The sequence below is a fragment of the Larus michahellis genome, chromosome 5 (assembly GCF_964199755.1).
Source record: "Larus michahellis chromosome 5, bLarMic1.1, whole genome shotgun sequence".
NCBI lineage: Eukaryota > Metazoa > Chordata > Aves > Charadriiformes > Laridae > Larus > Larus michahellis.
The window spans coordinates 9,222,556-9,249,550 of NC_133900.1; the positions used below are offsets into that span (position 1 = coordinate 9,222,556).

Genomic DNA, 26,995 nt, shown 5'->3' on the forward strand with positions numbered 1-26,995 from the left:
GGGGGGGGGGGCTGAAGGCTGCGGCCTAGAACGCTGGCCGCGTCGCCATGGCAACGGCCCGCCCACTTCCGGGCCGGGGCCCGGCGACGGCGCGGGGGCTGCCGGGAAGGCGGCATGGCCCAATAGGCGGCGGGGCCAGGCCTGCGCCTCGCGGGTGAGGCAGCGCGCGCGGGGCGGCGGAGGAGGGGGGGCCGGGGCCGTGAGGGGAGGCGGGGAGCCGGGGTTGGGTGGGAGCGGGGGACGGGGGACGACGGCACATGGGGACCGGCAGCCGGGCCTCAGCCCGCCCGGTGTTGCACAGGCGCTGGGGAGGCAGCGGTCCGGCCTTGGAGGGGGTGAGCGGAGGGGTGGCTTCCCCGGGCCCCTGCCCGCCGCCGGGGTCGGTAAAGGGGGGGGGGTAGCGAGGGGCGGGCGCCCGCGGGGTCGCTGCCGGGCCTCGCTGCCGAAGCGTCTCCACCCCGTGTGGGTGACTTTAAAGTTTATCGTTAAGGCCGGGTGTCTCTCAGGCGGGTGGGTGGTGGCGGCGTGCAGCCAACGGGCTTCCCCCCCCCCCCTCGGCGCTGCTCCGCGTCGGTGTCAATCCCGTTCTAGAGTCCGCGAATTCCGGCTCGGAAATGGCGTTCTCTACCGTCAGGTCCTGCCCTGGGGGTTAAGGGTGCGTTTTGGCACTTTAAATCCCCAGACATCTCAGTTTTTAAAGTCCACGCGCAGGAAGAGCGGGATACAAACAACTTCACAAACACGTATCTCCACTTCTAAATATCCTATTAATTCAAATATCACTTTCTTGCTTTTTGCCACCTCCTCCTCGTCGCAGAATTATGGATCCAAGTTTACTGAGAGAGCGAGAGCTCTTCAAAAAGCGTGCCCTCTCCACACCAGCAGTAGAAAAACGTCCAGCGCCATCTTCTGACTCCTCCTCTTCAAAAAAGAAGAAAGCAAAGGTAGAACAAGGTGGCTCCTCCAGCTCAAAACAAAATACAGGTTGGTGACAGTCTCCCGTTCAACAGCTCTTTGGTATTTTCTACTGTCTGCCTCTAAACCATGGTTTGTTAATATGAATCAGTCTGTCTGTGAATTTTGCTAGTGGCTGTTGTCATTCTTTCTCTTAAACTGTCTCTTTTTGTTAAGAAATTGGCTTGCGTAATGGGAAGAGACGCTTTTAGAACCACATGTGTATGTCAGGCCTCATCCTGCGACTTGTTTGCTGTTACTTAGTTGGAGGAATCGCTACTGCCAAAATATTATTTCGTATGAAGCTGAGCTTTGATTTGTGGATTTCGGGGCTTGCTGGACCCACAGGACAAGCAGGAGCTGTGGTCTTATTCTTTTTCTCTCCACCGCCAAGAAAGCGCGTAAAACTTAATTTTGTTAACTCTAAGGCATCGGCTGTCCATCCATGAGATGGATTTTGCAACTCACATCTTGTCCGGCTAGCGTACGGTGATTATCAGTGTTCTTGTTTTACTTGGGAGCTAATCTTTGTTCACGAACCCCAGGCTTTGGTAGGTTTCCGGCTGCTTTTGTCATGAGTTTCATTGTGTCTTTGGGATGGTGACGCTGCTGATGCATCCTTCAATATCAAATAAGCAGTTAATAAAGCAGCACTGAAGTAGAGTGAGCAAATGAAAAGTGCAGCACCTGCAGCAGCAAGGAGAGGATTTGCCTGCACCCAGCAGTGTGTTCTGTTTGCTTTCCCTTTGCGGGAGGCAGAACCTGGGGGGCCTTTTCAGTTCCCTGAAGGCACTGACCATTCTCTGATGCGCTCTAAAGGTCAAATCAAATGTTGGGAGTTACTAAAATGCAAAATACCCTGTTGTGCAAACTTCTTGCGTGCACACATTTTGAATACCGCGTGTGGTTCTCTTCTAAACTCCAAAACAATAGACCTAAAACCAGTCAAGGACGATGGGAGGAGTGGAACATCTCCTGTCTGAGGGGAGCGGTAGGGAGTTTCTCTGTGTATCTTTAGCTTCTCAGGGCACCAACTAAAGTTATCAGCCGGACGTTTTAAAATAAATCAAGGGAGACCGGGTTTCCATTGGTGCCTTTGACACACTTTCTCTTTAAATAAAATAAAATTCTACATGGAATATCCTAAACTGCGCATCCTGCGTGACAGCGGTTTGCTGGGAAAGAGGGATGGGGAGGCAGGAAGAGGCCAGACAGTTCAAATGTGAGTGTGATCTGGAGGAGTTGAGTAGGTATGTGGCAGAGCTGATAAAGAAAGTGTAATTTCTTTTCTGTGATTTTGTGGGTTGGATATTTCTTTAAGTGTTTTTTGCAGTTGTTAAATGATTAGCTTACACAAATAGGAATGTGTGGCTGTGAGGAAATACGCTTTATCTTTTACACTGCTGGCTTCATTCCAGACAGTATCAGAAATGTTTCAGGGTTTCTATAACATTTTTATCCGGAATGAGTTCAGCCTCCTTTCGTTTTCCCCTGGAGAGTATTTACTAATTGCTGCAGAAGCAGCAAAGATGGAAGGAAAATAATGGAGAGTTATTGCTCTTAGGAATTGGCTCAGAACAAGTGTTTGGACTGGCAAGAAACTGAACAGGTTGAGCAGCCACAAGCAGTGCAAGTTGCCCTGTGATGCTGCAGAGTCAAAGTCCTTTGCCTCAAAACCCGCTTTTTGTTTGAATCGCCAGATTCAGGTCGCCAGGTGCCTGTCAGGATACGCGTGTGTCAGAGATGTGTCTTGGGGAGGTGGAAAAAAACCTGATGTCGAAGAATCCCTGTCCCACCCCCCAAAGAAATTAAAATTAAGATGACCGGTCCTCATTCTGTTATGTAGTGACCACAAAGACGATGAATAATGTCACCGTGATTACATGTTAGCATTGGTAGTCCCTGGGTGTGTAGTGCCTGCAGGTTCTGTGACTCGGAGAAGCTGCCCTTGTCACTTTTTGGGGGAGCCGAGGCATTGAGATCAGGCTAATCTTTAAATGACCACATAGCTAAATCTGGCCTGTAAATGAAGATTTGCTGTAAGCTTTCCAGCGAGAATAGTTACTACTATAGGTATTTGAAATCATCATTCAAGCAAGTTATTTGAAAAAAATTCAAAACTGTCTTGTGTACTCAGCTCAGAATAGTAACTGGAAAATAAAGGAAATTGATCGTTATCTGTTTATTTCTTTTTATTGGTCAATAGTAAGTCGTGGCTAAGATCTTAGTCTTTATCTTAAGACCTTTAGTGATCTTAGCCAGCAAGTAACCAAGAGCTGAAGTCTCCAGGAGCTGTTTCACTACTTCGCCTACAGGTGGGAAAGCATCGTCCTGAGGCTCAAGGGCTGTGCAAGGGGAGATCTTTGTCTTCTGTTCCTTGGGCAGACACCCAGCCCGTTGGTAGATCTGTGAAATAAGTAGCTGGAAGGAGTCCCAAGATTTTTCCTTGCGTGTGCTTCTCAGGAAGGCGTAAGAACACGAAGCCAGCGTAGCAGAGGCTAGCCATGTTACTTCCTGCACACTGCCTTCTTGTGTGCAGCGACGATGAGCGTTTTGTAGGAACACTGCGAATGGAAAGCCGTCCCATTGTCGTTCCGAGTGTTTGCCTTCAGGAAAGAGGAATCTTAATTCATTCAGTGCGTCCCGATGGCTGCTCTTGCCTCTCTTGAGCGGGGCACGGGTCTTTCAGGGCTGACTCTGTCAAATGCAGCAGAAGGTAACGAGGCATCAACCCAGTGTCCCTGACAGCAGAACACATGTACAGCACGAACACTGTCTTCGTCGTGTGTCTCAGTGTGAATCCTAAAACGTCTTGTCCCTGGGACGTCGGCTTCCATTAATTGTGCTTATGGTTTGATTCTTAGCTAAAAACATTCTCTGCGCGAGGGACTGGTACTGGTGAAACGTCACCGTGACAAGTGTATCCGAGATGAGTGGTTGCAGCCGTAGTTGTGTCGTTTTGTGATTGCAGAAAGGAGCTTGCTCCTCCAGGTGAATCGCAGGACTAGCTGCGCTGGTTCGTAGTGGCCTGACTCCATCTCACCAACCAGGAAGAGTCAAATTAGCAAGTCTTTCAGTGTGTCCAGATCTTCCGGAGCTTAGGCATACTGAACCTGATAGAGGGAGTTTATATATTAAAAAAAAAAAAAGATAATAATTATAGTTACTGGCCGTAGCACAAAGGTATTTCTGACATGGATGGACTGCGAGATCAGTGTTGTAGCTTACTTGTCCGTTTGGCCATTAGGTGGGGTTTCTTTCCCGAATGACAGGAATATTATTTGGGTTTTATATAGTTAAATATGTTGTCCCACATGTAGCTTTGCTCTGGGATGTTTCCCGCCGGCCTGCTTCTCTATGGGTTCAGGAGCGTGAGAGACTTACCGGGCAATACTGATGGCCGCGCCGTTGGACGCCGTTATTGCAGTCGTAATTTGTAACTGCAAAACTTGTACGGTTTTAAAAACTGTAGACGCAACGCAGCTGCAGAAAAGAAATAATCTGGTGAGCTAGAGGTGTGTGTTAGGCGGTCAGTTTGTGAGAAGGGTGTGAGTGTGAACGCTGGGATGCATCGGCAGGCTGATGAAGGGAGCTGAGATTCCCTTGTGCAAAATGAAGGCACTTCTCGCTGTGCATCCATCCTGCCGGCTCTAGCGCAGGGCTTATCCCGGTGTGGCCTCCTTTCTGAAGCGTGTCGACACCTGAGAGCTGCCTTGCGGGCTGGGCAAAATCGCTGTCATCGTCATCGGTGTGGGAGGTCTACGACCCATTTGCGTTTCTTGTCAAGAGCTCGGTCAGTTCCAGTTCAGCTTTGAAAAGTTAAGGTAGGAATGATATATCCAGCACATCTGACTCCCTGTAGTGTTGTGGTTACAGTAGAGGCAGCAGCCTTGGGGCAGAAAAACGCCCCTGTTTCTTCTAAATCGTGGCACCACTACACTATGCTTTTGTGGAAGTAGTCAGATATTCTGAAGGTAGCACATTAGTCACATCTCGACACAGAGAAGTTGTTAAACAGGCTGAACATGAAGTAAGGGGAGATCAGTTCTCTGGAACTGGAGAAGGGGAGGGAGAATGGGTCACATTGTACCACAGGAGGTTAGAAAAGACCGTTTGAGGGATACGTTTCACATCAGCTTACTTTTCCTCCCACCGCCCTCTCTTCTAAAAGCAAGAAACCTGTAATAAGAGCTGCCGAAGGCAAGAATTCACACAAGCTTCTCCTGTCTTGTGGGATCTCTCACCATTCAACCCTTCTATCTCGTATGTTTTTTCTCGCCCCTTGTATGTCTTTCCTGTCTGTGTGTGGTTGACCTCAGCAGGAGGACACTGCCCTGTCCTTTATGATCAGATTGTTGAGCGTTTTTATAAACGTTTTCTCCAGTTAAGCAACATAGTTTTATGCACGTTAGGCAACATTTGCTTGTTCAGGTAGACAAAGATCTATGCTAGTAACTCAATATAAACAACAAAAGGTCATTTAAAAACAAAAATATTTTCTTCCCCCATAACATTGTAACAGATCATCCTTCTGCTAAGCACTTGGAAAACCTTTGCCAATTTTTCAAGTTCACATCCAGAGATAAAATGATAACCGTTGCTATTATATTTAAGTCCAAAAGAAAAAACGCGTGTGACTTGCTCATTCGTAAGGTACAAGAGGCTTCATTCAAGGTGTTAAACGTTCTTCAAGTGCTGATGCTCAGTCCTTCTTACACCACCTCTGTTTCGTGCTTTCTGAAGCTGTTCAGCATTGCTCTAACAGGATTGGGTTCATTCTCCAAGTCTTTCACAGTCTTATTTTTCACACAGCAGCAACAGTCTAGCAGTTCATAGAGGAAAGCCAACACCACCAGAGAAACTACAGTAAAGATGAATATGATCAGAATAATAAAGCAGGCAGTGTTCCAGTTGTCATGGAAAGGGTAGATTTTCTGCACCTGAAAGCCCAGATACTGAGAAATGGATGTAGTCTCGTTCCAGTGAGTGCTGTTGAGGGTTGCCATTCTTGACGAGATGCCTTAGCGTGCTCGCTGTCACAGATTTGGGGGCTGAAACAGAAAAACAAAGCCGTTGAGGACTCTGTTAATCAAGAACATGCTGTAATTTTTATCCCAAACTATAAGCTCGGACTAAGTGCTCACACCTCCTACAAACACGGATTGTTGCATACTCATATTTGCTCAGAAAAGGAACGAACTCCAAATGTACAACTTTGTGATTTGTCTGGAGCGTTTATTTCAGGGATGACGGGTCCATGCACGCATCATGTCGTGTCAGTTATTCTGGAACGAAAGAGCTTTGCTTCTTTATTTCAAGTATAAGCAAAGACAAAAAGATAATTTTCAAGGTACACAGCGGTTTGAACAATCTGTACATGGTTAGTTTTGAGGTTGATTCTTGCGTGGCATGAAAGCCATCAGTGCTCTTGACATTCTTAGAAAAACAGAAGATCTGTGTACCACCCTCCCATACCTGAGTAATTAGAAGGACTTACTACATGTCAATGTCATGGGAGTTTGTTTACTTGTTTGTTGTTTTTTTCCTCCTATTTGGGAAAGAGAAAGAAATCGCTCTTTAAAAAAAATAATGTCTAAATCGTAACTATTTTGGAGGATGTTTCCAAAGAATGGAACTGAACTTCTGGTTGTTCTACTACAAAATAACAATCCTGGTTCCTTAAAAGTCATTATTTTAGAATTGCCTGTTAGCATAGACTTGTTAACCCTGCAAAACTGTTTTGACTTCGGAGGGTAAGGTTTCTTGACGTGTTCATTCCCCTGGTGTTCCGCTGTTGAGCAGAAGCTTGTGCTCGAGAAATCCAACTGCTTCGTTCAGCTGCCGGAACGGCGCTGAGCGCGTTTGGAAATCTCGGCCCGTTTGTGGTGCCGCGGTCATTAGGATAGATCTAACGAGGAAAACCCAACCCTTTCTGAGGAGTTCTGATTTCATGTTTTCAGCTGCATTCTCTGCTTAACTGCTAGGAAAGGAATGTTGGCGTTTGTCCGGCACTGTCTGCTTGTACCCAGCGGAAGAAAAGACTGCTTTGTGGCGTGGGGGAGAGAAAACAAGAAGTTGGCTCCAGCCAATCTGCCTTTGGCGCGAATGGTGTCGCTGTCGAGATGCGCTGGTTTGGAAAAGCCATTGCTCGAAAGCATGAAAGTAGGCTGTGCCTCAGTAATTTCTGTGGTATATCTAGAACCAAAGGGTAGTTTTGTCTGTCTCTGAATTTCTCCGTGAATTATGGATAAGTAGGCAGATGACGTGTTTGGCAAAAAGTTCTTTACAGTTACGAGTCTCTTGTCCCCCCGATTTCTTTCTTCCCCTGGCTTTGCCTCCCAAAACTGAGGGAACTTACGGTACTTTTCGTACATAGTCTCGTGTAATAAAAAATGTCCAAGGAGCCACAGTAACTTCTGGTTACCTATCGTAGCGTGCTGTAGGATGCCGCAGTAACCTTTGAATCCTTCAGGCAATTTAGAACTGGGTGTGGGAGAAGGAGATCGAGTCAAATCTCCATGTTCCCTTGAGGAGATAGCAAAGAGGTTTTAGGTGAAAGACGGTGGTGAGCAGCACTAATGGGCCAACCCGTGCCCCGCGTGTAAACATGTTGGTGGGTGCGTGCTGGCTAAGGAGCAGCTCCCAAAATGCACATTTTTATTCTGTGGTGCCCCAGAAAATGTAGGATTATGGAAGGGGAAGAGAGAGAGACAAGATGGAAGCTTCGTAGAAACCTGGAGCCTTATTTCCGTGCCTTAATGAAAGATTTTTCTGCTTTGAACATAAAGCGAAAAGTGAAAAACTAGCTATGTTCATAACAAAATGGTCCTAGCTACCCACATTTAGTTTAATTTCATTCAGGAATCAAAAATACAGGACAAAGGAGTAACGCTGATGCTTTGTTCATTAAACTGCGCTCACAGGTAATGCTTTAATGAACCTTCCATATCCCTGAAATAATTCTGCGAGCAACCTCTTTGGACAGTGAGAACTACAAAATGTCTGAATAAATCGGAAGTGACAAAGGCAAAGTGTGGTGGTGTCTACTAAAATAGATTTCTTAAAGCGATCTGAGCACCTAAGTGGGGATGCCCCCACTTTCTGGGGCACCACAGAATAAAAAAGTGCATTTTGCGAGTCGTCATTATTTTTACGTCATTGTTAAAAAAAAAGGATATAGTGAAAACCGGGATGATGCAGCCAAACCAGCTTGCGATTTATGTCTTATTTTTATTGTTCAATTATTATACATTTTGTTCTTTATCCTTCTGTCTTGAATGGATTTAAACTGAAGCAGAACGGCTTTGTTATTGGGAAGATACAGACATTTATTGGAGCAGTTGCGCTAACTTACTGTTTCCTCTATTAAATTTGTAATTGAATACACAAATTTGTAATTGAATACACAAATTTGTAATTGAATACACAAAGTATGACTGAGATGGATAGGATTAATTCGACTGGGTGGTGGTGTTTTTTTTTTTTCTTAAAGAAAAGTTTACAGAGCAAATCCAAGCTAAAAATACTCCTGAGTTGAGTTGGGTCCTGGCTTTGAGAGCGTGGCTTGGTTTGGTCACGGTCTGGGACGGAAACTCAGCTGCCCTGTTTTATGGGGCTAAAAGTCAGGAGGGTTTTTGAACGGGTGGTCTGAAGACTTATTTGTGAGCGAGGGAGGGGGATGAATAAAAGGATTTGGAGTCCCCTTTGAGGGGTAATTAAAACAAGCAGGATTTAAATGTGTATTTTAAATGGCAAGAGAATGTCCTCGGGAAAGAAAGGAGTTTTGTTTTGAACTTTTCAAACGGATTTCTAAGACTGAGGATTTTGTTGGAATCTGTTACACGTCAGTTTGCTCACTCTGTAAACCCCAGGCACAAACATTAACTGTTTCTGCTGATGCGAAATTTAGTATTTTTGTCGTTGCCAAAAGTGATCGAGATTTGGGGCCGATGGAGAGACTGGGCGTGTTTATATCGCGTAGCCGGGCCCCTTTGCCAGCACGGCTCTGTTCCCGAGAGGAGAGTTGCGTCTTCGGCACCCTATGGCTCCCCGGGCAGGAGTCCCTGCCGCCGGCGCAGTGCAGCAGCCGGCCCCTTCCCACTCCGCAGCCACCATTAGGGTAGCGGTTTGCTCAGCGTAGGGAAGCTCGTCTTTACGCACGAAGGTGGAATTTAATGCCCGTGCCGGAGGTGGTTCGTGCTTCTCGAGGAGGATGATCATCTCCTCAAAATTGAATGAGGCGAGGCAGATAAATATCAGCTACTCGCTGCTGTAATTATTTAAATACAAGACCGAAGTAGCCCTTGCCGAGCCTTCAGAATTAGCACAGCACTAATAAGGTTAGCGTCTTTGAAAGCTGTCAAAAATGGCCTGGTTTCCTGCGGTTTTACTTATTTTTTAATGGCACAATTTAAATGCATAATGTAAGCCAGTCTGATTTGAATGCAGTTCAGCTATTGTATGTATCCAAAATGCAGTGAGTTAAATATTTAATGAATTGTCTTCGGTGCTATCTGCATATTAGGTTTTAATTTAAAAGTATCATCATCTTTAGATGCTGCAGAGGAGCAGCTTTATTTGAAATCATTTTTCGTGGAGCAGAGGGAAATGACTGGCAAAAAATCATGTCAATGCAGTACTGAGGAAGTCCTGTTTAAGAAACCACTGAATAGACATCTTGGGGTAATAGCATTTACAAATCTCCGGTGGATTCTAACCTGTCTGTTTGCATTGTCTTGATCGCTGCTCCAATATTTACCAGGATAATAATATGCCACGAGATTTTTTTTCCTACCCTAACGTACCAAATTTCTAGAACAGGTTTCTAGCGTATCCACGAACGTAGATCTCTTTTAGGCAGCCTCATCGGTGCGGTTTACAGAATACCCACTTGGGAGGCAGGTTTTTTAAATTTCAGGTTTAGCTGTCTCTGTCTTAAGGAAAATCCTGTCATTATCATTTCTGTACAAACCTATAGAATCAATTGCGAGGAACGTGAGGCTGCAGGAAAGAAGCTAGCCCCCCAGGAAGCACGAAATCCATTTTGTTTACTGAATCTTGGCTTGGTATGTGAGCTTTTCTGTAAGATGGAGCGGTCATCAATTTTCCATTAGTGCACAGATGGTGAAAGTGCTGGTCTGATAGTGCAAGACAAGCTCCTCTGCGTTCAGCGGAACGAAATCCGGCTAAGCCTAGAGAAAAATCATTCTGATTCTAAGAAGCTTTTTACAGGCTTGTAGGTTACAGGCATATTTTCTTTCAGTAATCAAGATAAACCTAAGACAATGTTATAAAATGATACACACCTACCTCTTGTCTGAAAGGATGCTGAAAGAGCGCTGTTCTGGTCCCTTTTTTTAATGCAGCCCGTGGCACAGCTAAGATGGAGCTTTCCTACCATTGGCCAGAGCATGGTGCTGCTGACAACTTCCTTTATGCTCATTTGCATCGAGCCCTCAACGCCAGGAGTAAATCATTCATAAATTTGACTCTTAGTGTCTCGGATAAGAAACAAACCCTTTCCCGCCCTCAGTTTTGGGGTGCTCTTTGTTAGGTGACGAGCTTGTTAGCGGAGAGGTGCGCTGGGCGTGCTACAGTGGCTGTGACCCCTCTCTGCGTTGCGCTGGAAAGCAGCCAGTCGAACCATGACGTTGGAAGCGTTAATATCTGCAGATTTCCAGCTTTGCCGCGCGGTTAGATTTACTTGTCGTGAGCTGCAGCAGGCGGTAGCCAGGCAGATCAAACAAGATAATCTTCTTGATTCAATTGACAGAACAAATACGTGATAAGTCGTCCTTAACTATTTGTTGTACCTCTGAATTTATTTCAGTCACTTTAGACCTCTCATTACACATCTGATTTTTTATTTATGAAATATCCTGCACAGACATTAATTTTTAATGATAAAAGGGGCCCTGGGGGGGGAAATCCCTATAGGCTCCTCCTATTTAGGGGGAGATGGCTTTTGTTTTTCTCCCTTTTTTCCATGTTAATTTAGTAACCAGAACAAAATGTTCTTCTGTAGATGGAGTTATACTGATTCTTCTACATTAATTTTAGAATTGTTGTGCTATGTAAAGCCTCTAGGACGATGTCGTGCAGTAGTTTCACAATTACCAGTTGCCAAGTTTTCGATCTGATGTTTATTCCTCCGCCATTATGGTTTTTACTCTACTAGCACCAGTTTCCATGAAGTCTTCCCGATAATTATTGAAAGTGGATTTGTTTGAAGTTTGACTACATCCAAAATTTGCCTTTTATAGTGACTTGCAGATCAGCTTAGAAGTAGGTTGAGATGCAGTGGGACAGACATGAAAACAATTCGCCTAAAGCGTAGTGACTTTGGAAACTTCATTTGGAGTTTCCTGGGAAGAACTTGGCATGGGCATCTAAATTTAAACACACTTTCTCGAGTCCTGCTGCTCACTTGGGGGAGGCGATGGGTCTTTGTCAAGCGCCTTAGGTGCATTTGCTAGAATATGATGATCTTTTTTTTTTCCTTTTTTCTTTCTTTTTTCACCGCTGCAAACCCCTGAGCCCTTCCACTCCTCCTTATCGCCACACTCATCCATCCCTCCAGCTGCCCAGCAGAGCATCCCCATCCCGCTGCAACCTCTCCCTTGCCTAATACACTAACTTTAATTGTTCTTTTCTCTCCCTCGACTGATTCTTCCACAGAAATAATAGGAGCTCAGTAGCTCTGAGATACCTCCTGTCCTGTCAAATGTGGTTGGAAATGATTAAAAAAGTAATTTTGTGATTAAATCGTTTTTGTGATTAAAAAATTCCTGTGGTGACGAAGAGGAAATGTTCTTTTTCTGGAGCAGTTGAAATTCTGAAAAGCTGTTACCGTTAAGTTTGAGCAACGTTATGCTGGTAATGGCCCTGTGGCTTTTGATAGCGGTTTGTGGATATTTCTGTTTAATGCGCTGTGGTATAAAATTAGTAACAGTCATTAACAACCTTGCAAGAATTTCTGAAACAAGCTCTACACAGTACCAAACCTCACGATACATTAACATGGAACCAGACCTGGCGACGGAGGGGATTCTGAATTGTTCAACACACCAAGTTAAATTGTTTTGAATTTATGGGATTATTTTATTTTTTTTTATATAAATTCTCCGCTAGAGCTATTTTTAAAATAATATTTTAAAAAAGCCCAGCGCAACAAGGACAGCCTTCCTTTACCTGGTGTGTAACTGTTGGATACCTGTTGGGAATAAGTGAAATTTTCTGCTCCTATCCCAGCAGCAGGAAGCTATCGGTAGGGCTAATCATTGGGCAAAAATGCAGTGCATTATTTCAGCGTGAATTAATGTAGCATAAATGATTATAATATGTTAAGCCGCAGAATTAAACACATACTCTTATGGTAGTCATGCGGCAGTTGCTCGCTGTTGTCTTAAAGGCCAAGTCCCAATAACCTTATATTTATGGAGCTCTTCTCAGAAGCGTTCCAGAGCCGCGTGTGCCGACAGGTAACTCTCTGGGTCTGGATCAACGCCTGCGCTAGCACAGAGTCCTCTTGAGGGTGACCGCTCCTGCAACACGCGTTTCTCTTCATCGTTGTGATTCTAAAAGCCTAGGGAAGTAGAGTGAGAAAGGGATGGAGTACAAAGCCAGCAGGGTGGCCTTGAAAGCATCATTTAATTGTTTCCTTTCTCCTTTTGTAGATCACAGCAATGGATCATTTAACTTGAAAGCCCTTTCAGGAGGCTCTGGCTACAAGTTTGGAGTCCTCGCTAAAATAGTGAATTATATGAAGGTACGGTGTTTTGATGCAAAATTATAGTGTTTTAAAATACTTAATACTTATTTATTCTCCCGTGGTAGCTGAAAGATGCTGAATATTTCGAACTTTAAAATTCTTTTACTGCAAGAGTGAGAATTTCAAGAAACTGCTTGTTAAATTCAAAATGCGGGCAGTAAACAAAATGGTCACCATATTGTTCCGTTACTGAAATCCTAATTTTTCCAGGTCACTTTAAAACCAGGATAATGGGTTTTATTTGCAGTCGAAATGGGAACTACAATATGCTGTTGTCAGCTTTTAGGATTCATGAGCTGTTTATCAAAATAACGTGTCATTCGGTGCTTGACAGATGACTTGTTCATCAGTCTCAGCCGGTACTAATTTTTTTTCCTCATATTCTCAAAAACATGAAATTGAAACTCATATGATATGTGTACTGTGTCCGTCTCGGTTTTGCAGAAGTTATTTTGTCATCGCATTATACCAATTTTAGTTACTTTATGATAGTCGAGTCACTGAATAAAATAAGTACGGAACTCTAATAGATCCTGTTTACTCTTCCAGACTCGGCACCAGCGTGGTGATACACATCCACTAACCCTAGAAGAGATTTTGGATGAAACTCAGCATTTAGATATTGGACTCAAACAGAAGCAATGGTTAATGAGCGAGGTAAAGAAAACATATGTTTAGATTTTAATTAGAGATAAAGGATTATGGTAAACCTGAATTATACGCACTTATTTAATTGCAAGCTCTATAAATACGTAATCCCCCTTTAAGAAACTACATTGATTCACATGTCTGTCTGTCTGTCTTGTACCTCCTGCTGTTGAGGTAACTGTGAAATGAAGGCCGTTCTGACATTTTTAAGGACCTGTTAGAATTGTTACACAGAGAGTATATTTTATGTCAAGTGAATTTATTCGTTACTGTTTTTCTTAAGGAATTTCTTTTTTAAAAAAATTCGGGCGGAAAGGTCTTCCCGTATTGAGGATTTTAAATTAACGAAACCAAAGGAGTACGGCACAGAATTCACAGGCTTACAGTTCTTTGTTACTTACTGAAATGAACAATTCTGATGGCTGGAACTGTGGGGTAACAGATCTGCAAATTCCACTGCTGGAGCTCATTAGTCTCACTCGAGATGCTAGGTTTTGTTCTTACAGACTCACTGTAACTTGCCACCATATTCGTCTTCATGCTTAATTGATCTGAATGTCTTCATGGAATTTCAAGATTAATAAATCAGGAAAATAGCACGTTCGGTACTTATACTTGATTGGCGTACCTGGTTTTGCTCGGATCGTATTTAAAATCCTCGCAGCAGAGTAGTAAAGGCTTTTGAGTCAAGGGCAAAAAAATGCCTGGATAGTAAAACTAGGAGGGTTTTAACTAATAGAGCCTGTCGCATTCCTTTGCTACCGGTGCTAATATTCTGGGGTCCAGAAACCTCCAGTCTGGCAGTGTTGGTTGTGATGAACCAGAATATCAAGAGGGAACGAAAAAATCTCCTCCCATAAAGTGTATATAAAATTATCACTGAATTATTACTGGATGAGAAAAGGTGAACAAATACCCTGCAGCACCAAAGTTAGTTGCCTTCTCTGTTACAGGTGGTTTCTCCCTCCTTTCTTCTCTCTGTGTCTCTTCTCTTTCTCCTTTCAGGGTCAGGCTGGCATCTGCAGAAGAAACTAAGTAGAGTTGCCCTCTGTTACAGGTGAACTTCCATTGTGGTACTGGCTGCACAGCAAAATTGATTCGGAGCATATCTTAAATCATTGCAATTGTCCGTGAACTTCTGGTCAGCTTCCGCTCGGAAGCTGGCATCATGTGTAAAACCCTACTGTGCAGGAGGTCTGCTCTTCTCAATTTCTTCTACAGCTGCTGGTGCCAATTGACAGCAGTTGGGGAAGACTGACCCCTGTTTGGTGCATCCCAGCTTAATGCCTTTCATATTCATAACATCCGTGTCACCTGAGCTTGATAGGCCGAGTTGCGCGTTTGCGCTTTATGTTCAGCCAAAGCACACTTTGTTGCCTTCCCTCTTCTTTTTATTTTCATTCCTCTCTCAAAAAGGAACGCGTGCGGCTTTCTGCCATAAGAGGCTTCATGGACCTTCGAGCCCAAAGGCATTAAGCGAATGATGTTAAGCCTCCTTCGGTGCGTTGTGCTTTATGTTGTGGCAAATTATGCCTAGGCTGGTGGATCTAGAGATCCAAGGATTTGAAATCCGTTTAAAACTCAAACCTTCAAACTGGCAGCTGTAACGTGTGGCTGATGTGCTCTAGCTGCTCAAAAGCACTTGAGAAAAAAAAAGTCCTAGCGCGTGCTCTTTTTCACAGTTTAAAATGAATGTCCCTATTACAGGCTCTAGTCAACAATCCGAAAATAGAAGTTGTAGATGGGAAGTATGCTTTCAAACCCAAGTACAACTTGAAAGATAAAAAGGCTCTGCTCAGGCTCTTGGACAAGCATGACCAGCGAGGGCTGGGAGGAATCCTGTTAGAAGATATTGAGGAAGGGCTGCCCAACGCACAGAAAGCTATAAAGGTGAGTAGCGCCTGTCTGCGATTCAGCGAAACCCGTTCCAGTTAGCTCCTCAAAGGGAAGGTGAAGGGCTAAGAGAGCATTTTCTCATGAGTCGTCTCTGTTCTTTTGATAACCCCAAAGCTATTTCAGAACACTTAATACTGTAGCTTTTTCTGTATTTCGTCCTTTACTTTCAGATTTGGCCTGATGTCTCAGCACAGCTGCCAAAGCTCTTTCTCACAAAAGACACTCGATCTCCCACATTCCAACTGTAGGCGTTTAGTTCTGCTTTTATACCTTGATCTCAGTCCTCCGTATCTTATCTTTGATTTACTGGTGTACTTATCGTCAGCGTCCATTTTGGATGCTTTTCCTTGACGGTGACTTTGCCGCTTCTCTAGTTTGTTGTGCTTTTTGTAGCGCAAGATCTGGGTCTGTTGTTCGACGTGGAATCCCTATTCGTGGAAACGAAGTGATTTTGAGTTGTTCTTTTGCATTTGTTTTCGAGGCTTTAGGGGACCAGATCATCTTTGTTAATCGTCCTGATAAGAAGAAAATTCTTTTCTACAATGACAAGAGCTGTCAGTTTACTGTGGATGAAGGTAGGTGTTTGTTTACATATGTTGCCGTGATAGTTGATTTGTATTCATCTTAAGCACCTATATGTATAAACAGTCTTCAGGTAGAGCAGTCTTTTAAGGCGGTAATGAAATATTAGATATATCCAGGTGTCAGGAGAATGGTTTATATTAACACGAGGCTAACAAGACTAGCAAGTCAGTTCAGGGGTAATATCCTCTGTTTTATAATGGATACATTGGAGCGTGGCGCCAGGAATCCATCAAGTGTGGCGGTACAGAAGAGACTAAAAATCACCTGACTGTGGCTAAAATGGCATCTAACATTTTGCTGTGTAAAGGGCGGCCAAAAAACCCCAAAAGAATGGCTTCTGGGTGCGAGTTTTTTGATTATTTTTTTTTCCAGTTTATTAATCATGTGCCTTTTATTGGTGAACGCGACGAGAAGCCACAAACGGAAGAGAAGAAGGAAGCAAACAGGGAGGAGATGTGAGCAAAAGTCCCGAGAAGGGGTAGTTTACAACTGGGAGGAGCGCGCAGATGTCGGGTAGTGCTGCTGCCGAGAGCAGCAGGGGATTTGGGACTTCAGAAGTTCAGCGTGCGTTTTCTGTCTAACAAATAGTGGTAAAATCCTCTGGTGTGATTCCGTGCCTGTTTGTGCACGGAAATTAATTACACAAATCGGGGTGTGTTGCAGTAATGACATTTATGCCAACGTCGGATGCCTGTAAGTACAGAAAGGAGAAGGCAATCTGTGACAAAAGATTTACTTCAAATGACTCGGCGACACCGAACACTTTCTGTCGTTAACGTATTGTTCTTGTAACATGCCACATAAAGCCATCTTAGCGTATAATGTCACATTATGGCAAACAGAAAGGGAAGAGTTTTCATAGAAGCTCGGGCTGCTCTACTTATAGGACCACAGGACAGAAGATAAAGCTCTTTTTGACTAGCTCAGAGAGCCTTTTTATTTTCAATAGAATTAAGCAACTGGAAATGTGTATTGTTAACTTATTTGTTATGTACCACACTGGTACAATCAGTAATAATAATAGCTTTCTTCCACAAAGATAATTAAGTAGATGTGACGTCTACGGCATTTAAAAATACAAAAAATTGTTGCAAAACATTGAAGTGAATCTCTTTTTAAACCATAATTTCTGTCATTTCTTGGCAGTGGCAGTCAGAACTATATGTGAAATGCAGAATTACAAGCCTTTAGTCCGCCTTCACTGGGAATTTCCAACCTCCCAAATGCCTATGAGTTCACCATTAACACTGTCATCCAGTTCAGATAGCGTCTCTTCAGCCCATCAGCCCACAGGTTTTGGGGACCTAAACATGGACAAAACATTTAGAAATCAGCGCTGTTGCAGTAACTGTTAAGACAAAGCTTTTCAGTTTTTAGCAGCTACTGGCTGTCTGCCAGTCGCGATTGCTGAGCGTTTCTTCTTCTGCAGTTTTTTCCAGGTAACTGGCACCCAACCATCCTAAAAAAGTTATCAGAGGGAGTTCCCTACCCTGTTGCTCTTAGTTTGTAATAACTCCAGGATTAACTGTGAAATTTAATAAAAGAGCCCATTTTATTAAGACGTAGCAAGAGACGTCTGCCAGCTCTTCGTCAGTTAGCCAGTATACATTCAAGGCTGTTCATATACAATACATTATATTTTAGCACCCTCAGCACTGCTCTGTGTTTAGGAACAAGCGATGCAGGCTGTTGCTGTGAAAGGGGGGAAAAAATTAAAAAAAACCCCACACTCTAAAACCCCTCGAAACAAAATGTTTAAGCCATTTGGCTCAGTCTCCCGGTGAAGGGAGGCATTTAAGCCTCAGTGTTTGTAATGAAGGGACCGTTAGTGTGCGGTGTCTGTAGTTCAAGGTGGCTTTGCTTTCTTTCATCCGCAGGTGGCAGCATGTTCCCATCTGATCAGAAAGTGGTTACGGTTTTTTGTTCTGTTCCTGCTGGTTTTGGTTTTCCTTGTCATGCGGATGGTGCTGCTTTGTTCTGAGAGCAGGCAAGAGTACTTTCTCTTTTGTGAATTTGGTGATCTGCCTGCCTATGCCACAACTCCTAAAACACCCCTCAGGGGGTTCACCTACTTATTGGAGCTGGAACAGGTCCTTTTTCCAACCATGTTATCTTGTGATGAAGAAAACCCATCCTTCCCGAGCAGTTTTGCTCTATGATTCTTTGTAGAGCACCAGAAGCATGTCTCTTAGGGAGTCATTGGCGGAGTTGTCTGCGTACACGGTGAATTATGACATGTTTCTGCATTAGCAGTGCTATTCCAGCTCATTATCTCCAGCAACGTTAAAATGAAGTTTTTAGAAGACTGCAGAATAAGCCTTGAAGTGTTGTCAGAGTCTTTGATCTAGCAGCTGATGACAGTTCAAAATATGTTTCTGGTTTAATGTTTATCCTTAGAAATAAAGGCTCTGCGCTCCTCAGTGCGTGGTTCTGCCGTATGACACTCTCCAGTTTCGAACATGTGTTGGCTGGGATTAATATCCTCTAAAAGTTAGGCGTCCTCTCCCATCGCTGTCTGAGCTCCGTCAGCAGTCAGTAGAGAAAAAGAGGAGCCGCCGGGGCGATTTGAAGCTTGCTGAGTCTAAAGTAGTGGGAGGAATTCTTTCTGGCAGTGCCTGCCCCTGCCCTGGCTGCAGTTGTTTTGATGGCTGAACATTGAAAATAAACCCCGATGCGCTGCAGCAGTGGTGCGGCACCTGCGTATCGCGATCTCCAGGGTACAGGAGAAGGGTTTTGCAGTAAGGAATGGCTTTTGTTCTTCCTTCCGTGTGATTAGCCAAGGAAGGTTCAGATTCCGTGTGTTCCTTCTTGACTTCCTGACTAATTAATCTGCTGTCGGTCCTGTGTTGCTGAAAGCGTTTATAAAAGCCGGGCTAGATTTCAGGTGCTTCAGCCAAGTAAAGCGCTGCCTTGTTGTGCTGGAACTGAGCACGTTGCCCGTGAACCAGGCTTTCACCTCGTGCTGGCTGAACGCTGAAAGGCCGGTCTGATTGCTTGACTGTTAGAGATGGTATCTTTCACATCTCAATGCAGCATCGGAAGCATTTTAATACCTAAGAATTTGGGCGCTTAATTATACGTGTTTTTAAAAGTGTTCCTAAGCACCTTTGACGACATTTAAAACATTTAAACAGTATGAAAATGGCTTGGGATCGGTGATGACGTATGGCTCTGGATTTGAATTCCAAGATGGTCATGGGGCAGCACAATTTTAGTATCAAGCACCTTTTCCTTCGGGTATCAATCTGGTATTGCGCTCCGTGGGACTGTTAAGACTCCATCTTCCCCGCTACTCGGTTGTTTTTTCCCTTCTGCCGGGTTATTGTCTGTTCTTGTCCTGTGCTCAGATTTTGGCTCGGCTCAGTGAAGATCTTTAAGCTGTTTTTAATCTCTGGCAGATTTTATTACCAGCGTGGTGTAGCAGTTTATCTCCAGAAGCCATCTCAACCTTTCTGCAAGAGCAGGTGAGGCGGTCAGAAGTGCAGGATAAGCTGCGCTGAAGTCACCGTGCAGCCATTTACCCGTGACTTTGTTCGCCACATGTAAGCGTTTATAGAAATGGAGCGTGTTAGGGTATAATCGCTCAGGGAATGTCAGCATAAATTGTTTTCTTACATGAGGCGCCCCACGATGCGGTAACATTGAGGTAACTGCGCATCGTTACCCCTCGGGTATTTCAGAGAGAGAAGATGTTTGCAAAGCCTTTGTTACGCTGCCCTCTGCTTTGCTGTGTGTTGGTTATTGCTGGTCAAGGCGCATTGTTTTACGTCCGTGCGTGTGGACATCATGATGCTGGAGATGTTGGCGGACCTCTAAACCGGCCTTTCAATCAGCTTGTGGTCTCATTCCCTCCTCTTTATTACTTGAAAGACCAGAAGTTATCTCTCTGGAGGAGCGAGCCTGTGAGTAGTGTTGATTCTGCCAGGCTTCTGAGTTAAAATATTTTAGTGATCAAATTGCAAGATATTGCATGTAGGATTTGTTCATAGTCCAGGTAGGACACCCAGCGCCTGCCTTGGGTACCGGGATCACGACTTTCTGCCTCTTCTGCGGAAGATCTGCATTGGGATTTAAAAACTCCGCTGAAAATGTGCGTGTCTCCTCGAGGGTTCACAGCACCTGCATTGCGTTCGCCAGAAACTCTTGGGAAATTTCTCCCCCCGGGGGGATTTTTTCCTGGGCTCCGTCTTGTCCTAGCAACCTGAGCGGTAGGAGAAATTGTCAGCTTGTCTGAATGCAGTCTGCTGCGGTCAGGTGAAGCCTTACTGTCTTGACTGCTCGACAGTTTTTTTCCTTCCATAGCTATTACATGCTTGTTCTGGCTGATCTGTCAAATAGTTTAGCGGCTCTGATAGAGGAGTCTCTCACCTTCACCGTGCTCTGATGGTGTAAAGATCACCTAGTTGACAGGACACGGAGAAGGGGAATTGGATGTGCTCTGTAGTCGCAATGGTTACGTGCACTGCAGGAATGCGTGCGGCTGAACCCGTTCTCCCTGCCTGGCTGAAGCAGGCCAGCAAGTGGCGAGCTGTCTGCTCCAGCAATCCCCTTCCCGCTCCTCACACCAGTACCCAACTCCCTCTGCCCCGTCCACAGAGAAAAGAAAGAAATTGTAAAAAAACAGATCCGGTGTGTTGAAACCGTCCCTAGGAACTGCCTTCCGTCACTGTTGTCTGCTCTTCAGACGCAGCAGCTCATCACAGCATTTTTCTTTTCTGTCTTCTCCCCTCCCCAGAGACAGGCCAGCCCGCCGCATCCCCCTGCCCGGCCAACCGTAAGCACGGACGCTGCTCCAGGAGTGGTGGAGGACAGTAATCAAGTCACGGCCTGCCATTTCCTCCTCCCTGGCCCCTCTCACGAACTACCGCTTTTAAAAAGTGGTGACTCCCTTTGCTCGGAGCCACGCAGCAAAGGCCAGGGAGACAGGATTTCAGATTCTCCTCAAAGAAGTAGGAGAGATCTCTTCCAATCTTGGGTCAAGGGTATGAATTTTGAGGTGCGGAAATACCACAGCCACAAACGCGGAGGGGTTGTTTCTTGAGAGCTGTAGTTATTGCCAGCTTTTCCCATAGGTTCTCATATTTCAGGGAGGATGTTGCAATAATTGAGATGGCGTATTCCCAAGGTCTCAACTTTCACTAGCTGATAGGGGCATCGTCCTTGGAGACTTCTGAATAAGTCTGACAGGTAACGTGGAAATGGTGGAGCGCCAGCTGAAATGCAGTTCTTGCGTTTAGCTCAGTGTCTGGTGTTACACCGGATCGGTGTTGTGATGGGATGATAGATGCGTCTCCTCTTCCCTTTAGATGGCACCCTGAACGCGAGCAGCTAGCATGCAGAGCCGGCTGAAGGGTGGCAGCTCTGTGTGCTTCTCCACCTTCACCCCGTGCTTTTCGCTCTGAACCAATCCTTTAACAGGGAGTATTTTGGGGGAGGGGGGTGGACCGTGGTGTTGTGGCTCCCCCCTTTCCTAGGCAGTAAGGCACGCCTAGGTAATGCCCTACATGGAGCTTCAGCAGGGGAAGAAGATTCTTTTGCAGTTACCGCAATCAAAGCAATAGCACTGAAAGCAGCCTGATTTATGAAGGAATTTTTAAGTGGAGTTGCAGAATACTGTATACTCTGGTGGGGCCAAGTAGTGGATTAAATTATCTGCATGTAAAGTCCACTTTAGTTTTGAGGTTCGGATTCTTGGTGGCCGTTACATTCGTATTTCTTGGCCAAGTTTAAAAGGGGAATGTGAAGCTGTAATGGTGGTACAACCGCTGCATTACAAGAAATGCAAAATGCTGTGGTTAGATATTAACTGTGATCTGCACTTCTGTGCATGTTGATCCTTGAAGAGCTGACCATTTATTTTCTAGTGTTTAATTTTTCACTTCTGTTCCCCAGAAGAATGTAGACCAGTTTAACCTTAAGCACCTGTCCTCAGCGTTTTTTGTCGTCGTTTTTTTTTTTTTTGCGCCGCAGCGTATTTGTGCGTGTATCATGAACTCTAATAAGGAGACACATCATCTGTGTTTGTAGCAGAACATTATAAGTAAAAGGACGCTGTCATGTAAAAGTTGAGAGTTACCAAGTCTCTTATCAGCTATCACCTCATGTTACGCGTGCCTGTCGTGCGTCTTAGAGGACCGACCTGTATCTCCTCAGCTCCCCCAGGAGTCGTCTGTGCAGAGCCAAAGGCGCGGGAATAGCACAACACGACGTTAAAGTATCTCTAACCGGGATCTGTTTAAATAGCCATACATTTATGTGCAGCCTCGTCGCTTCACGTGTTGAACTGCAGAAACATGTGATTCGAAACGCGGTTACTGGTGAAGTGCGATACTGCATTTGCACACCCATCGTCTGATTCGTCTTTCCAAGCGCCACCCGGTCTCGGTGTCCAGCTGAGTCCAGTTTGGATGTTCAGGGCAGGGAGGGGGCATGAACAGAAAGGAAAAATAGCTTGAAAGAGCATGTTCTGCTCAGCCCGGAGGACGCGATAGGAGCCTTGCGCGGGCTTCTGCTGTTAAGGCTTAATCTGAGTGCTCGTCACTGAGAGATCTCTCTCTTGCGTGTTCGCTTTGATCATAACACAACCTTCTCCACCTGCTGCGATAGGATGAGGTGAGAGATGATCTGGGATAGCAGGCACCGCAAGCTATGCCGAAAGCCCGGAATCACGCTCAAAATGGATGAGCAGATGGAGAATGTCTTGACTACAGTGTCAGTCCTTGCATTAAGTTATCTGAAACCAGCGCTCTCAAGTGATCCCGCTGTGCTGTATAGCCTGTATGAGAAACAGGCTGAGCGCTATCTCCGTGTAACCAAAAGTGGTGTTTTGACAGGATTTAGTTCTCTTCAAAAACGCTGCATTACCAAAAATGAACATTGTTGTTCTTACACTGGCGAGATTCCTTCTTTTTGTTTCCTGGAAAGCTTGAACAGCCCCTTACTGTTGGCAGTGGGCAAGAAAAGAAAGACCTGAGACTGAAAGCATGTATTTTCATAGAAGAACAATGTGCCTGAGGAAGGGAACGGGTCCAAGTGCAGGAACCAAGTCCGTTACGTACGTCTTCCGTACAGTGCCGTTTTCGTCGTGGCGTGCTTAGAGCCAGTGTATCAGTGGCAGAGCGTCACCGGAGCGTTTCGTCTCCTCGCTGCACAGCGCAGCTTCTTCAGCATGCCGAAGTTGTGGTTGTTTTGACAACTGTATACTAAATTTATCTGGAAATAAAGGGAAAAAATTTAGTCTTGCGTTGCTATGTGTGCCTCGTGTTTTATTTATAGTTTGTTAGCCAAACCTGCTGACAGGATATATCTAACTTACTGCCTGGGGAATGAAGGGAGGTAGGATTGTACCAGCCGCTGCCTGGAGAAGGCATTCCAGAGGCTCTGTGAAACTTTACATGAGGCAGAAAGTGTGCAGGCAGATGGCAGCTGCTCTAATTAAGACTTACTGTCTCTGTCTTTTCTTCCTGCTGCTGTGGCTTTTAAGGTATCTCTCTTCTTTTTAACACCAGAGGAATTTTAGTAATTTATTATCTGTACGGCACGGTATGTATTATATTACGGTGATAAACGAGCTTCAGCCCACTGAAGTGAAATGTCTTGAATCTTCGGTAAATTGGACTATGAGATGACAAGTCTCCCAAGACAATGGCAGCTGAAGATGTGTAAATGAAGTTGCCATTTATGGTTAGTTATTACCCTTCACCAGGATCTTTTGAACAGAGGCTTATAAAGCACGTTGACAGTCCACACGGCTATAGGGATGCTAGGCGAAAAGAGAGACTCCGTAGCAAATCGACATTAAAAAGCATATGTTGCCGGTGGGTGTTCCCGATGCTGCAGTGCAGTTAGCACAAATGACAATCAGCTCATCTTTTTCCATTAAGTTGTTGTTTTGGTGGTTATTTGTTGGGTGGGTTTTTTTTGGGGGGGCGGGGGGGGAAGTGCATCCGGCATTTGGAGTGGGTAAAGGCTGTGCTAATTGGGTGCCTGCTGGCGGTGACCGCTGGGTCTGGACCGTGGCAGACTGACACGCCAGCGCCCTTCAGCATTTGCAATCAATCTCTCTCTCTCCCTTCGTGCGGGGGCTTGGCCCAGGGTTTGCTCACTGAGATATAAACCGAGGGGTTTGTTTGGTCTTTCAGAATTTCAGAAGCTGTGGAGGAGCATTCCCGTGGATTCTATGGATGAGGAGAAAATTGAAGAGTATCTGAAACGACAGGGTATTTCTTCCATGCAAGAAACTGGACCAAAGAAAATAGTAAGCGATACAAATTACAGATCTTTGCGGGAGATTCCCCCTAACTGACCCCGCAGTGTTAATTCCAAAACATGTTGGTGAGCCTATGCACAGCTGCTTTGTGTAGCTCGGGGAAGTGTGACCAATTTTAAGAAGCTGCAAAAAACAATGCTGTAGCCAGCAGTCCGTGTTTCTGCAGCTTGTTTGAGCCAGTGTAATCCAAGCAGCATGGAGAAGAGGGCAAACGCCAGAAATCCCTGTGAGCTCCCAAGTGGAAGCTTCTGCTTGAAGCCGCGCAACATATTAGGAGTAGGAGAATAGTTACTTTTCCGGGAGAAGGGTGGGGCTTTTTTAGCTTTTGCTTTTCTGATAATAAATAGCTTTGCAATCCTGGTGAGAACCGTGTAACGGGCTTCCCACCACACACACGCCGTTCTCCAAACTGGGTGCAGTACGCTCGTCTTTTACTGGGAGGCCAAAATGTCTGCAGGCTCTCCAACGATGCTTTCTTCCTGGCTTCAAAGAATTATATTTTTTTTCGCATTTATTTGTATGCGATATATCATGTCTTTTCTCTTCTGTACTTGGCTTCAAACTGTCCTTTCGCGAGAGCCCATCCACGCAGGACTTATTCCTGGTTTCTGGTAGTCGCTACACTAGATGCGTTAATGCCTGTCGTCACGTCGGCACTCCTCAGGGGTTCCTTACGTGCTAAATGTGTCTTTGAGCCCGTAATTGTAGATAGAACTATGGAGCATGTACCTGCTTCTGTAGCTGCATGGGAGCGTTTGGAAACTTAGGAACGCCAGCTTTACTACTGCGCGTGGGATACGGAGACTCTGCTCTGTCCCCGGGGTCACCTCCCTGCCCGGATTTGAATCGAATGCTGGTGCTTCTTGCAAAAACAAGCACCTTCCCCGCCTGTCCGCCCCTGGTTCAAGCAGGGCTCTTCTTCGCAGAAGTGATGACTAGCACAGCGTCTCACGCAGCAGGTCAGATGTGGCAGCTGGAGGGCAGATCTTTTGACTGCTGTTTATTTCTTCTCGTAGGCTCCTATTCAGAGGAGGAAGAAACCAGCTTCTCAGAAGAAACGTCGATTTAAGACTCACAATGACCACTTGGCTGGAGTATTAAAAGATTACTCTGATGTCGTTCCTGGCAAACAGTGACCGGTTGAATTCTGGAGCAAACATGCGTTTTTATAAAGGCTTTTTGCCACTCGGGCTCCGTGTCTGCTCGCAGAAAGACTGACTGTATATAGTAATGTGATGTGTTTTCCCCCATCCCAGCAGCTGCCGAGATGAAGCAGGTCGGTTTAAGAGCAAGTATGAACTACTAAATTTAGAGTTTAATTTAATTAGCTAATGGGAAATGTGTCTTTAAGTAAGAGGTTCTCTCGCTAGTTGCCTCTTGGCATTAGAGTGATAATGGTGCTCAGCATGTAATGCAGGAGTTCCTGTTCAGTGCTTAACTCTGCTTTTACATTGCTTAATGGGTATTTACCTGGAATTAGGAGGGGCTTTCTAGCAGAATCGAATACAGCATTTGTTTTACCTATTTCAGGAAAACCTTTTCCTAAAATCACTGCAGGCAAGTTTTCTTTCACAGTCAAATACACCCACGGTTGGTATGCTTCTTCCTTGCCATGGGACTGAGCTGTACTGAACGGCTGTGATAACTGAGGCTCAAACTCAGAAAAATCCCGCTCCCACACTCCCAGTGGGCTGCAGGATGGCAATGCAACTGTGGCTTCCTAATGCTAATCAGAAATTGCCCTCGGCGATTTCTCATGGCTGTAGTGGATGCACATGCGTTGCACAATTCTACTCTATGGACAGGAGGGAAATAAAATGACAGTGTAATACTGAAGCAATTTTTTTTTTTTTTTTTTAAGTAATAAACTTACAATGCTGGTTTCCAGTGTTGCTTCCTTAAAGAATGAGAGAATGAACATCTTTTGTGCTTGCTGCGTTTTCGTTTTCAAGGAGGTAAAGGAATCTTTGCTATATTTTTATCTTCTCGATGACTTATTATTCTGGGCTGACACTGTCATCTTTTTATCATTCTTGGTTGTGGAGGGGGAAGGAGCCACCTTAAATGAAAGCTCCTTGTAGATGCCTGATGATCTATGCAGTACAGACTAACGTGGAACATGGCCAGATTATGTCCTCTTGATAACTTCTTTTTATGTACTGAACCAGAGTCAATCAATGCTGATGTTGTTTTCATGGCACTGCGGGCGAGGAGCTGTTTTTCTGCTCTTCTAGGGTTAGGATCAAAGATGAAATAGGTGACTGCGATATCCCACCGACAGTAGGTTGCTGCTGCGCGCACGTGAGCTATTGTCTTGCTTGACGTATCGGGGGTTGAAGCAGAGGCCGTTGGATCTGGACACAGGAACAAATGAAGAATAAGGCTTTGTTGCTGTCACATTGAACGAGTTATGTCTGCTTGGGGAAGCACAGGAGGAGGAATATACTTGTGTAAGTGTAGCGTTTATCCTCTTGATTTTAAAGACTGCTCTTTTGAGAAAGAGACGATACTTCCAGCATTGCACATCAGCCCTGTGTGAAGAGTTGCTAAGTGCCGGTAGGAGGTTTCTTCTTTTTTTTTTTAATGTTTTTTTTTCATGCCTTTAAAAAAATACATATATATATATATACACATATATAAAAGCATGCTGCTCCAGCTGGTTTTGAAACAGTTTTTTCTTTCCTATATCTTCCAGGTCAGCACAAGCAATTCCTCTAGGAGCTTTTTAGTTTTCTGTTACAGCTCTGCCTTAAAGCACCTGCAGCACACTTGTAAAACCGTTCACCTCTCTTCTGTCATCTTCACTCAAAAAAAAAAAGGTTCCCTTCCATCTGCTGCATTTTTGAGCAGTGATTTTTTTTTTTTTGGTGGTG

At 44.9% G+C, this 26,995-nt stretch overlaps 2 protein-coding genes across 15 annotated transcripts; one reads left to right on the forward strand and one right to left on the reverse strand.

Moving 5' to 3' along the window:
* The first annotated feature begins 76 nt into the window (after nt 1-76).
* On the forward strand, nt 77-26,726 carry GTF2E2 (general transcription factor IIE subunit 2). Of its 12 annotated transcripts, none has more exons than XM_074588592.1 (8): nt 77-154; nt 818-984; nt 12,630-12,721; nt 13,274-13,381; nt 15,080-15,262; nt 15,750-15,843; nt 23,995-24,110; nt 25,139-26,726. In XM_074588592.1, the coding sequence occupies exons 2-8, from the start codon at nt 822-824 to the stop codon at nt 25,256-25,258; spliced, it is 876 nt and encodes a 291-aa protein (XP_074444693.1). In that variant the 5' UTR covers nt 77-154; nt 818-821; the 3' UTR covers nt 25,259-26,726. The 12 variants fall into 12 exon arrangements, with proteins under 12 accessions (XP_074444693.1, XP_074444699.1, XP_074444696.1 ...); XM_074588598.1 differs by having other exon boundaries at nt 15,757-15,843; nt 25,139-26,022; XM_074588593.1 differs by lacking the exon at nt 77-154 and adding an exon at nt 210-335 and having other exon boundaries at nt 25,139-26,096.
* On the reverse strand, nt 3,152-10,600 carry SMIM18 (small integral membrane protein 18). 3 transcript variants are annotated; one of them, XR_012587182.1, is made up of 3 exons: nt 10,264-10,600; nt 4,339-6,005; nt 3,152-4,067 (listed from the first exon to the last, which is right to left on the reverse strand). XR_012587182.1 is itself a non-coding variant. In XM_074588602.1 (2 exons), exon 2 carries the CDS (start codon nt 5,958-5,960, stop codon nt 5,667-5,669), a length of 294 nt encoding a protein of 97 aa, XP_074444703.1. In that variant the 5' UTR covers nt 5,961-6,005; nt 10,264-10,387; the 3' UTR covers nt 5,538-5,666. The 3 variants fall into 3 exon arrangements, 2 of the variants coding, with proteins under 2 accessions (XP_074444703.1, XP_074444704.1); XM_074588602.1 differs by lacking the exon at nt 3,152-4,067 and having other exon boundaries at nt 5,538-6,005; nt 10,264-10,387; XM_074588603.1 differs by lacking the exon at nt 3,152-4,067 and having other exon boundaries at nt 5,538-6,005; nt 10,260-10,298.
* Nucleotides 26,727-26,995: the final 269 nt, after the last annotated feature.